This window comes from Clavelina lepadiformis, chromosome 3 (assembly GCF_947623445.1).
Source record: "Clavelina lepadiformis chromosome 3, kaClaLepa1.1, whole genome shotgun sequence".
NCBI classification, from domain to species: domain Eukaryota; kingdom Metazoa; phylum Chordata; class Ascidiacea; order Aplousobranchia; family Clavelinidae; genus Clavelina; species Clavelina lepadiformis.
In genome coordinates this window covers 20,889,165-20,902,467 of record NC_135242.1, presented here as the reverse complement: position 1 = coordinate 20,902,467, position 13,303 = coordinate 20,889,165, and the positions used below count along the sequence as shown (strand labels likewise).

Below are 13,303 nucleotides of genomic sequence, written 5' to 3'. Positions count from 1 at the left end.
ACTAAATATTGATTTTTGGATCGTAGCGTTCAAACTCGTTTTCAAAACTACAGGACATATCAATTCTTATGCAAACATCTTTTATTAATGTGAAACATAATGCACTCATAATATGCAGTGATGGTATAGCTTCATTTTGAGTAAACCCACAAAATATGAACCCCAAAAATCTGTTGCATAACAACAAAAGTTTAAAACATATAAACCCATACAGTGGCGAACAACCCCCTAAATCCTTGTTACGACCATTTATTTTCTTGACATTAAAACAACACCTGCCAGCAAGAGGTCTCAAGCGTTCTCTTTGATCATGTAAATGTTATTACAGTGGGGCTGGCACGGGGCCAACCACGGGGCTACATCACCCTCCTCGGGTCATTAGCACCCATCTGCAGTCACCATAGGGATCACGTGGTATCCAGCTCGATGTGGTATCTAAAACAACAACGAATATCAGATTTGTTTGTGGGCGCATTCGGTTTTCATATTATTAAAGCTATTTCAAATCAGCTTATGAATTTTATTATTTAACGTATATATATTGCAATACAATACAAGCTTTTTAAGCTTTTTTTTCAGATAAAATGAAAAATCAAACAAACGTTATTACTTACCAATAACGACTTATATTAAATCACAAATATATTAAAAGTATAACACAACATTTTCTAAGAACTCCTCACTGCAGCCAGTGCTCAACAAAACTAAGAATACAATAGAAGCTAAACAAACTATACGTCAGTATAATTAAACAAAATGGTCTACAAAATCCGGTAAGCCACTCGTCATAGGCTCAAAACTTGCCGGGGCCAGTGTCATTTCTCGAATTATCCATCATTCCAGGTGTCTTTCACTCGAAAAAGCATTCAAAAAACGTATATGCCGTCCCTGATCCAAAAATCGCTCGCGTTATGACATGCAAATACCTTTGGACCCATGTGGCTTTGTTTTTAAGAAAATGACATCGCATTGCGGGTGGTAAGTTGATGTCAATGGGGCTAGTCGAGTAATTTTGGTTAATCGATGGTCGTTTAACGACAACTAACCATAGAATTGCCGAAGACGCGTGAAAAGACGACAAGTAATGTTGTTTTTTGAGTAAAATCTGACAATTTTTCTCACTTAGGCCTTGTTGTTTTAGCTCTAGTCTGGATAGCGTTGGGGATTTTTTATAAAGACTCTGAAATGAAAGGCGGCTCTAACCGCCTGAAAGTCGGCTAAACTCTATCCCACGATAAGGTCTTGAATATGTTTAAGAAAGGACCTTTGCGGCTGCTTCGAAAATCGAAAAGTTTGAGAGACAGGCAAAGCCTGCGCGGCGTCATTAAAAACAAGCTTGGGTTACGGAAATTATCTGGTATTACGAGTCGTGATCGCCATAAATCATTTGCAAACTAGCCAACTCTTATCTTCCTAAATTGACATGCGATTGCTTATATTATCCAGAATTAGACCAAATTTAATTCAGCAGCTAATTAGAGTTCAAATATACGTTTCCTTTACGGCATTGGAAGTTTCACTGACCAGACGCTCAAGTTTCCAACAAATATAGCCTGAGCTGACATGGGCGGGAACATGTAAACACGCACTTTTATCAGCCGAGTACCGTAACCCAAGTAGAATAATTCGCAAAAATTTCAATGGATTCCTGGTTATGCCTGGTTGATTTTCAGACATTTCTCATTAGCAACAACGATGACAGACTAAAGTCGTTTACCTCCCACCCTTAACCCCATTCATAACCCAGTTTGTGGGGTCGTCTTCTGATTTTCGGCCCCTTGAAATCGCAATAGACCTTACAGAAGTAAATAGTTAAAGCGTTAATGCTAATTACCATCATACGGATAACAATCTCAAAGAGATGTCTACTCGCGACGGCGGTCAGTGCTCAAATTTGCGTACCAGTTTCTACATTAATTGCTTATTGGTTATAAACGGCTGTTTACGTTGTCAAATCAATGCCAACTGTAGTGAGAAAAATTGCCCGCCCAAATTCTACAGACCAATCGCTTTCATTGGCCCGCTTTGCGGTTCGCTGTCAAAGTACAGTTAACCCAAAGTTAAGACTAATATCTTGCGTGTTTTGGGCAACCTTCGTTAAGCGATATATCATTTTAAACTTTGAAACGGCAACAACGTGGATTAGATAACGATAACCATGGTACGTACGCTCAAGGAGTTTATTTTTGTAGTAGTTGTTGGTAGCTTTTTCCGAAATAATGAATCGCTTTCGGTTTTTAACGAATGAATAGTTTTGGGTAATTGAATTACCTTATCAGGAATTGAGAAGCTCATAAATTGTCAACTCATTTTATATGATGAACGTAATTCCTTTCAGTAAAAACAATGCAATCTTGTGTTTCAAAATGTTTGGATATGGAAAAATTTTTCCGGCGTAATTTTTATTAGAACCTAAAATGATCGGCTTACAGAAGATTGTTAAAATTTTTTACTATATGCAAGAGAGGAATGCAAAATTTTACGATGTTATGTTACGATGTTTCCATGTACGTGGAAAGAATTTTCTTATAACTTTACCATAACGTATCGTTTATAACGGAAGGGTATACAGTTAAAATAACATTAATGCTCCGCAGTTGCCGGTTTACAGCAATGAAAATTTTCAATTTATGTACTCCACCATCTTTCTGTCTGATGTCTATAGGCTATTACGAGGGCAGTAACTTACGTAAAGTTATGGCAATAAATTTGATTTAATTGACAGGAGATATTAAAGCAGATAGCGCTAAGGAGTAACCGATCAAAACGATTTGCTGTTGGTTTGCGTAAGTGAGGGTCTACTCGTAGACGTTCATGTGGGTGACTTTATGAAAAGTTAAAGCCTCTGCTTTAAACGTGGAAAATTTTGACGGTGGTTTTGTCAAAAGAAGTCAGCAGTTTTGTGAAGGGCAGAGACAGGAGAGAAATAAGAAAAAAGATGAATTGTGGTTCAAGCGTCAGGTCAGCGCGTTTTGTCCGACATATTGTACCAGTTATGATGCGTCCATCAGTTCTCAAATAACCTCGCCCAGGTTAACAGCTTACCAGACCTCTGATAAAAAGTTTACAGATTGCTACATCGATACAGGGATGAAGCACAGCACAGGATCACTTAGTATTTAAACTGTTGGAAATCAGCAAAGTAATTTATCTCAGCAAAGGTTAATGTTAAGTTACCCTTTCATGGAAATGCCTCTAACATTTTCTTTCGATGCCTAGAAAATTTCACCCCGCGATGCGAGTACAGCAGCTAGCTACAGTTTTCCTCGAAAGTTTATGCTGACTTTATAATATTCGAGCAATCTTTCGTTGCCTTACATGTCGTTTCCGTTTGTCACCGCACAGGTTTATCTTTGGCGATCGATTGATACAAAATGGAGTAAGCACTAGCAATTGTTTTTTGTCAAGTTGACTGTTCTAAAATATTACATGTCTACCGTACTTGACCACTCACTGGCGATGCACCAGACCAGGCCAATGCCGGGACACTTGGCCGGACAAGAGAACATTTCCTTCAGCATCAACCAGATCCTGAGTCCGGCGTCCGAAGAGTCAACAGTTGAAGAGGAAAACGGAAATAATCCGTACCCGTACGGATCCACTCCCTACGATTCCAAGCGAGCAATTCTTGCAGACAAGTCGTACGGTTCTACTAACGGATATTTTTATCCGCAATTGGGAAACTACTGGAGCGGGGACCTGCACAATGGACAATATTACAGCGGATGTCGCTTTCCAGAATCTTCTCTGTATTACCATGGTTACCACGGCGGACGCAGCTCCCACCCATACAACCACGAACACACAAATGGCCGACCCGCAGACATTAGTGCCAAGACAAATGCGAACAGTTACAACACCACAGGCAGCTCTTCAAATTGTGATAAAAGTAATATAGCAGTCGATTGCCCCTTTTCCGGGTTAAATACTCCTGAAAACGGCTCCCCTCCTGATGGTAATGTCGATCCCGGAACCTTGACGTCATCAGCAAATATAGGTGAATCGCGCTGTGATCAATTCCAGAATTTTAGTAATTGCCGCTTTAGACAACAAATGGAGGGAAATGTCCCTAATCAGCAACGAAATGCAGGTTCAAATGACTCAAATGAGCAAAACGAAAATCACTATCAAAACCATGGCTACTCGGGGGCGTTTACCGCCGCAAAATGTTATGGTAGCTGCTGTTCTGGTTACGCAACGGCAGCAGCTATTCTTACAAGGGGAATTCCTCAGACTTCCTGCGGGGTTTCTTCCTTTTCAGTTCCGGCGATTAGTCCAGTAACAGCTCCTACTCAACAGACTCTCAACCAGCAAGCGGCGGCGATGGCGGCAGTTGATTCCGCAGTGGCTGCGGCCTCAGCAAGCAGCGGAAATCTGCTGCGTGTTCCTTCCCATAGACCGATGCCCCGTGGTGCTCTTCTAGCCAGTAATTTTCCATGGATGGAAAGCAGAAGAGAAAGAATTGCATGTAAGTTTAAAATGTAACACTAAACTAAAATGCATAACTTTAAACATATCTCGATGTAATAATAATAATTAATAAATGTATGCATGTGTGTACACCAAGTTAAAATCATTGTAATATGTCATTTGATAAAGGAGAAAAATTACGAAATTTCAATATATATGCTAATACTTATTATGCTTTTATGGTAAACATTGGGTAGTTATTCCATATATGAAACTGCAAAAAACATCTGTACCAGTAAACACCTTTCAAAGAACAAAAACGCTTGCGACTAAATCAATTTAATTACATGGCGGTAAAAAGAAATGTTGGAAAATTAATCAAACGAATTTCATACTGAATAATTATGACAGGCTTTTGATAGTTTAGAGTGCAAAAATATGAGTTTGTGTGACAAGTTCTTTTCAAGTGCTTTCCAAAGAATGTTTAATTTACTGCCATTCATCTGCAGGTCATTGTATGAACCTTATACAAGTTGTTTAGTAGTTAGTGTACATTCCATGTTTGGCTATTATTGATCACAATGGTTTTCCTGAGTCAAAATGATTCAATTGTTTGAAATTTACACGCGCTTTATTAAAACACCCATTTCATTAATAACAGTTTGAACGGTAGTTGTGGTGGATAAAACTTCACTCATAATCTGTAATCTCCCTAATAATTTCCTGTTTTCATACACACATGCGAAATGTCAGACACGCTATGAAGTTTTGGTCAATATTACATCGCGGTTGACACGTATTGGGGCTGAAAACTGCGGTGCTAGAAAGAATTTTCTGAACCGCGGGCCCAGCACTGAAGGAAGGCTTTCGTGACGCCATTTTGACGTCTGACGTCACGTGAGTCAGTCGAAAGAGAGAAAGACTGTTTATGCTGTCGTGTAATTTTACATGTTGTCATCAAAAGTGGTTCCATCAGCGAAATTAAGATACAATCTTCGCATTCATACGCGCAATCGCCTCAAGTGTTAAGACTAACGGCGCTTATCTTTTAGACAAGTTGTACGATTTATTTTACTCTTTTATGTGGGGGATTACTTTATTTATAAAGATGTAGCGTTGCTCCATTTCTGGTCCCTTTGCAATTTTAATTACGACAAATAGGCTTACATATATATACATGAAGCGTCTTATAAAGTTTAACAAAATCCACTTTAGTTCTTAAAGATTGCGAAAGATAGTTTATTGAGCTTTGAAAGATAGATTTGGATAACCTGGGTAAATTAAACAAATCTCATCACAAAAACCGAGATACAGGTCTCAGCTCATTATCTTTAAAAAACCGAATTTGCTAATTGATAAGAGTTAATAGTTTATTGGAATGTTCAACTAAATATGGTTCGTCTTTCTCATATAATACACCGCTTCTCACAGTTCTTAATCATGTATAAGATAACATGAATGACAGGTTAATACAATACTTAAAGCAGGAAAATCACTGTGATTCATTGCAAAAATCATGAACCTCGTCCGCCCACGATAAAAAGATTTACAAACAGCTGTAAGATTTAGCTATAACACATTACCCAATTCACACAAAAATTTGAGCTGTACCACCGAACAATGCATGTTATGAAGCACACATTTTATAAAAAAAATAATTTTGGTCTTTGTATGCATAACTATACGCAGCATCTATACTTGCTTTTCCTGATAAAGTTGTCTTTGTTTTACTTACTTTAAATATAAAAGTAGTGGTTAACTCTGTCGACCGCGGTGAACTGAGGTCCAAAAAAGAATCAGTTCCATCCAAAAATATTCGAAACTGCCCAGCTCGTTAAAAGACAATTGGGGCAAAACGGGCAAAAAGTCGTTTTCATGAAGATAAAGAGCAGTCAAATCCCAGTGCGTGGTAAAATCAGAAAGTTGACAGATACTTCCCATGCACACGGGAAAATGTTGTGTAATTGGTCAAAGTTAAAACGACGTTTTCACTTTTTTATCGTTGTTTTCCAACAGTAACACGTCGTATTGGGCATCCTTATCAAAACCGCACCCCACCGAAGAAAAAGAAACCCCGAACCTCGTTTAGCAGAATTCAAATCTGCGAACTAGAGAAGAGGTTCCACAGGCAGAAGTATTTGGCAAGCTCAGAACGAGCATCGCTCGCAAAAAGTTTAAAGATGACAGACGCCCAAGTCAAGACCTGGTTTCAGAACAGGAGAACGAAATGGAGGTGATTATTTCAAGTAATATTTGTGACAATGTTCCGATGAATTTTCTTTCAACTCTTTGAGCACTCTGTGCTGCGTATAAAATAAGGTACGCATGAAACGTATCCCTGTTTCTAACGAATAAATTTAAATCAGCATTACGGTAAAAGAAAGTTTATACTGAAACTTGGTTCAGTAGAATTCCAAATGGTTACAACAACAATGTGCCAAGGTTATAAATTTTGCCATAATGTGAAGCGGTTTATATAAATTTGATCAAAGCCCTAAATCCAGATGAACTAAAATATTACAAAAATACGCCTCAAATTAAGCCGTTTAAGGTATGTACTCCCTAGAGCATTTTCTCGTTGTTTCGAAGTAAATGGTAAAACAACCTTTGGTGTGTGATGCGTTATCGCGTTGCCCTGAAACGACGTTCGTTTTATAGATTGGAGTTTATGAGACGTAAGCTGTCCAAACAAACCCATATTTCAAACAATTTCGATACGTTAATTTGCAAGTTTGCGTTCTGCAATAACAATAGTCAAGTTATCCATTTCGTATAAGGTTTGGTAATGAAACTTTCACGTGTAAAAAAATAATATTTGTTTAACATTTTCAAGCGCAAAATTTTTACAACTATACCTTATAAAAATAATTATTAATATTCCTTATAAAGTTTAATGCTCTATCGGGGAATAACCGCAAAATAAAAACGCTTCAACTCTGAGCTATAGCAATTAAAAGAGCTCAGCGTTGCTAAAAAAGAAGATTGCGTCACAGATCAAATATTAATCAAATGCATATTTCTGATGTAAAATAGTTTGAATAATCTCTGAGACATATATATGTATTTATTTAAATCAATAGTCCACTTAACAGTTGTATTATACCGCCAGCATGCTAAAGGCTTAGTATGATAAACTTGCTTACTTTCATGAAGGCAAAAAGTAATTGTAGCTCTGTTTTTTCAAAAAATTGTTGAATTAGATTAATTACTTGTTTTTGCTCGTTGTGGTCCGATTTTTCTTAGTAGAACCCACGCTAATGTAATTAGGACTAGCCCAAGACCGTTCCTATGCGATTTTTCATAAACTGAGGGTAAACACATCCCAGTGGAATGCTAGAATCGTTCATAACTTTGAAAAATAATACTGAAATCAACAAATCTAAAACAACACAAAATAGTAAAGAAACGATGTTTTGTACTGCAAAGTTTTACACGAAATGATGAGTCACCCAACTTTTGTTGTCTTAATTTTTTTTTAAATTTTGTCGGATTAAGTCAAGATTAAGCGAAATAAACACCTTTCATTTTCAAACGAAACATTCCACCCTGGAAAGCTATTAGAAAAAAAAATTAAAAACTAAAATAAAGCGTTGGAATTTTTTAAGCTATACTTGCATAATTTCATTCCCTATACAGAAGACGGCAACGGCAGAGTCCTGAATTGATGAAAGCGTCTTATAGTATATTCTAATCAGCACCATACTCTCTATGCTTGGAAATGACTGTTAGCCGGTTAACGTCCCATCAAATATAAAGTAATTAAAACGTGTTAGTTATACTTCGTTTTCTTTAAAGTCGCCAACACAAATCATTTTAAATACAATTACCGCTTTATCATTTGTCCCCGAATGATGATAAATTATCCTCGTTGTAAACTTAATCCCGTAGGCGTTTCATTTGGCGTTCTTTGCCACCCCACCACCTGTCCTAAACTAATACTTCCGTCGGGCACTGCTGGAAGCCATAACGACAGCATTATGACGAAACAAAGTTGTAAACAACGACGGCGTGTAACGATCTGTGTAGTAATGGGCCGTGGACAGGGTAGCACCTTGAGCTGACGAGCTTCCCTTGGAAGCCAGCTTGCTATGATTTTGATGAATTATCATCCAACTCGACGCACGTAATTAAAAGTTAAAAAGAATATTGTTTGCTGCGATTATTATTGCGCAATACCTCATTTCAAGAATATTAAAAGGTAAAAGATGATTCATCTAATCAATGGGTGTAAAATATAACGTTTTTTATCTGTAAAATCAAGCTTCACTACCAAAAACAACCTGGATAGAGCTTAAACGTTCTTAGGATGCAATTGATAAGACTTCTGTTGCGAATATTTTCTGATCTGATGCCATTAAGTAATTAAGAATGAGTGCATTTTTTCCACGGAAACGGAAATTAAATTTCTATAAAAGTTGAAAGGATTAAATTTGATTGGCTTAACGTAAAATTGTGTGCGTCTGTCAATCACGGAGATTGGCTTTTGATTAAATTTTCACCTCCTACTTTACCAATGCAGATTGCCGTGATTTGATGCTTTAATAAGTTTAAACATTTTTTCTATAGAAATCAAATATTTTCTGTCGTTTAAAATCAATAGCTGTTTTCTCAGAGACGCTTGTTCAATAATAATATGAGCTTCTTTCCATACTTCAATGATGTTTTCATGCATTAAATATTAATAGACACTATAAAGTTATTACGTGCTTATTACCATAGCGATAGTAGCCAACTAAAAATGACGGTATCGAATTTTGCCCATTAAAACCTTATAATCACCTTTAGCGTGAAATCCAAGGTCATAAGATAAGGTTAGTAGGAGAATGAGAAATAGGAAAGTGTGAAAAATTGTCTGCTTTACTTCATTACTCGGTGTAAAGATGTTCCAAAACTTATTAAAATCCGTTTCAAATTGCAAAAATTGAATTCGATTACGAATTTCATTTGCTCATAAGTCAAACATGGATAAAAAAAACTGTTAAAAATCCTGTTTCAATGAAGTTTGGTGTGAAATCAGTCGGTCAGACAGGATACAAAATCAAATAATAATTTTCTAAGTTTAATATTGGTGAGACTAGCGCTATAGCCAGACTAGGAAAATCCTGACCGTACCTAATACAAGGGACACTCTTCAGTCTACAACAACAATAAAACTCGTTTTCTGCAGACGCGGCTACGCTTCCTAGCGTCAAATTCAACGCCATTTTGTTTGATGAACGTTTGCATTCGTCAGTGACGGTTTGCATGACAGGCAATAAAAACCTATAAGAAACACTTCATAAAAACGCTATAGTAACCTATATTGAATATATTCAAGCTAAACAGAGTTTCCGTAATTAAAACTGTTGTATAGCAAACGATTTGATAAATCATTAACAAACAGATTTCGGTTTCTTTTTTGCCGGGTTGAGTCAAACTGTTTACTTCGTTAACATGTAGACCAGCTGTACTATTCAGAGTTTTCCTAAAAATATCTTTGATGACGTCATCAACTTAATTTCCAAACACTAATCCCGGAGTTGATGACGCATGTGCATTGGTCATCAGAGTTTTTCTCTTGACATTTGAAAAAGACGTGCCTAGTGCCCAGCAACTCCCATATAATAGTGATCTACACATCCACTTACAACCTTTTACACATACGCCGTGTATGACCTTTGCAATTAATTGATACTTGCTAAAGAAATTTGTTTATAGTTATAAGACATAAGAACGTGATTTGTGACTTAATTGATTATAAAAAAGTTACATGTTCAGGGCATGTGATAAGTCCGTTAATCATAAACATAATAAAATAAGGCAATGAAAGTTCATTTTGGCCTTAACTGTTCATTGATGGACAGTATTACAAACTTAGTAGAATGTTAAGATCAACAAGCAAAGATTAATATTATGAAAACTTATAGGTTATACAATCATGGTTTTGTCTTTTATAAAAAGGACAAATCGTCATGGCTATGCATCTTTATAGCGAGTCCTGAAACAACAAAATATTGGTAAAAATTATATTTTAAATGAATTAATGCACCGGATTCGAACACACTTTATCTAGGTGATGAAGAATACCCTTTTAAAGTCTTAAAAAAGTGGTTTATTTAAAGCTTTATTGATTGCTTCACGGTCAGTTTCGGTTTTACTCTGTTGACTCTCAAGTGCTAGTCGAATGGGAAGCATTGTATTTCAACTTTCTTTGGGGCGATGGTGTGAAATGATGAGCTAAAAGGTCTCGCTTTTGTGCAGGTGCAGAGACAATATTTGTTATTTTTGTAAAAGGGTGTTTGCATTTGCAAGACCTGATGGAACGAGATTTCGATGCCTTTGTTTGTATTGACGCTTCACGGTTTGACTCCAATCATTCAACTCGTGGGAATCTTATAGCACGGCATTTCTTATTGTGCCGTATTATCCCAGAATATTCACCGTATGCCAAGCCCCATTTGAAATCCTTTCTCATTTTGTTTAGACTACTTTGGTCATCTCATGTAATCCGCCGTGTTAAAGTAAAACAAGGAATAACGCAAGCTTTAAACGTAAAAACGATCTAAAAACTACCGACTTCTGTAATCCCCAGAAATCCTCCTTGCTTAAAGATCCTGAGGAGCTTGGTAAACCACGATTATTGTCTCTTAGTTGGACGATTGGCTAATCCTAGCAAAGATCAAGGATGTTTACACATTTAGGCTTAAAAGATAGGATGAAAATTTCTCTGTCTGTTGCAGCAAACGCACAGAAGAACACTTTTCTCCAGTCGAATTTTCATTTTGTCGTTAAAACTTTACAGCACAAGAAAACATAAATTAAGGCGGACATAAAAATGTTTTTTTCAGTGTTTGTTTCACAACATTGCCAGTTCAGGCTACCGGTAATTTCGCTAGTTTTTTTAAGATGGCCATGAAACAATTAAGTTCGCATTTATAATACGTCTAGTGGGTATGTTTTTGTTTACGCTCGGTTGGGGAATGGTAGAAGGTGTTTTGGCTGTTCAGCAAAAAATAAATCGTTTATGTAATTACAAAAATATTTTTGCCGGCCGAATTTGCAAAACAACAACGTTGTAGATAAAGATTGATTCCTTTATAATCATATTTTCTTATCTCGAATAAGGAAAACATATGAAATTTAATTTGGCCAGGAAATTACTACAGCGATGTGTGTAAACATGAAAGAGCCCATTCATTAACGTAAAGAACGAATGATACTTAGTTACGGTGAAGCATCTATCAATTAACCCATCGTCCCTGAAGTTAATGAGCCTTGGAGAATCAACCAACAATTATCCACCTATGTGGCATTTATTATCAGGTTGGATTTAACCCAAAAAATTGCATTCTATCTCCTATTTTCATTAGAACATGTTCTTATCTAAAACTCGTTTATCTTGATTTTAAATTTGCAATTTTGTTTATTTTTGTGGAAGGTTTTTCCACCATGGCTGGAAAAGTTTGAAATCCTCTTTTTACAAAGCATGCTCAAAATGTAAAACAAAATGTAGTTGACAAGATCTTCAAGTTCATTGCAAACTTTTCTTATCACACTAAGCTTTATTGGCAGAAACTAGCAATTTATATTTATTTTTAAGCCTACACGGTGTAGATCTGGAACAGGTGAAAAATAAATAGCTGTTGTACTCTTTTGGGCAACTTCTTCACACCTACTTATGCACACCTGCTGCGTTTATCTACGATAACATTTCACTCTTTCTAGTTATTTTATCTCAAAATTGTAATCTCTTTGAAATGTCACTTTGTGGCCCATGGTAGTTATCTTAGCACGCTTACTGGCATCTTGTGGCGCTTTAATGCGAGTCATTAGGATTTCACGCCAGTGAAAGAAAGACCTCTATTTAGCTTTCATCGCGTTAACCCTGTTTTGGCGTATAAATAAGAAATATTGATAGTGCAGTGTCTAAATTTATCATTCATTGCTTAGTTATTGCTTTCTGTTTAATAAATTATTAAACCGAAAAATATTGGTTTATGAGAATATGACAAAAATTTCCACGATAATATTGTGCTTTTAAACAGATTTACGAGAAGCTGTTGTGAAAATAAAACGATGTTTCTTAATGTCATAAACTATTTTTGTTATGTCACAGACGTCAAACAACAGAAGAAAGAGAAGCAGAAAGGCAAGCGGCCCAACGATTGATCAATCAGCTACAGCAAGAGGCGTTGGCACATACGCCAATACCCGCTCCTGACGCACTCTGTCTTAGGAACGCCTCGCTTTTCGCCTTGCACAGTCTTCAAGCACGTTTACAAAACGGTCCTTGATTTGACTTACGAATCGATATTCTTGCATTTAATGGTTCTGTTGGCCTTCGTTGGAAGAACTGGAAAAGGTAGTTGAGCAACGGGTTGGGAAGACGTAGAACATTTTACCATATTCTTCACATACATTTGAAATTCGATTGCAAGTTCCAGAAGAAGTTGCTATAAGTGCATATAATGCGGCTGTTTATTTTTTTATGATACTTTGAACAAATTGTGTTTTTGCCGTCGTCAACATTGAAGCCACATCCAACCGCCTGCTTTTCGTCAGCATTATGCCTATAGCACAGATTTTTCGCTGCTACATGTTGCTCATTCCATTGAGAGACACTGTCTAGTTGATTTCGTTTCGCCTTAAATTATGTTAGTTGTTTTTCAACCAGGTGTTTGTATCTTTTGCAGTAAATTCGGTTCATTTTGTAAAAATGAATAACTTTGGCAAAATACAGTTGGTTTCTCAATGTTTTGCTGTAATATCTATTATTATGTATTTTATCAATAATCATGAAACTTATATCAAGAAAGTAATGCAAACAACTTGTTCATCTTGATATTTTCAATAGAAATGTGTATTATGGTTCAAGATAAAGTTCAAACAAGTTATGAATTTGATTGTTTGTTTG

At 36.5% G+C, this 13,303-nt stretch overlaps 1 protein-coding gene across 1 annotated transcript; it reads left to right on the top strand.

Moving 5' to 3' along the window:
* The first annotated feature begins 3,325 nt into the window (after positions 1 to 3,325).
* On the top strand, positions 3,326 to 13,303 carry LOC143450170 (uncharacterized). Its single transcript, XM_076950609.1, has 3 exons — positions 3,326 to 4,468; positions 6,427 to 6,643; positions 12,506 to 13,303. The coding sequence occupies exons 1-3, from the start codon at positions 3,430 to 3,432 to the stop codon at positions 12,681 to 12,683; spliced, it is 1,434 nt and encodes a 477-aa protein (XP_076806724.1). The 5' UTR covers positions 3,326 to 3,429; the 3' UTR covers positions 12,684 to 13,303.

Bases quoted from the DNA above. Each gene is read 5' to 3' on its own strand.
- LOC143450170 (XM_076950609.1), top strand. From the start codon at position 3,430: ATGTCTACCGTACTTGACCACTCACTGGCGATGCACCAGACCAGGCCA. The intron at 4,469-6,426 runs GTAAGTTTAAAA...GTTTTCCAACAG, and splicing joins CAGAAGAGAAAGAATTGCAT to TAACACGTCGTATTGGGCAT. The intron at 6,644-12,505 runs GTGATTATTTCA...GTTATGTCACAG, and splicing joins AACAGGAGAACGAAATGGAG to ACGTCAAACAACAGAAGAAA.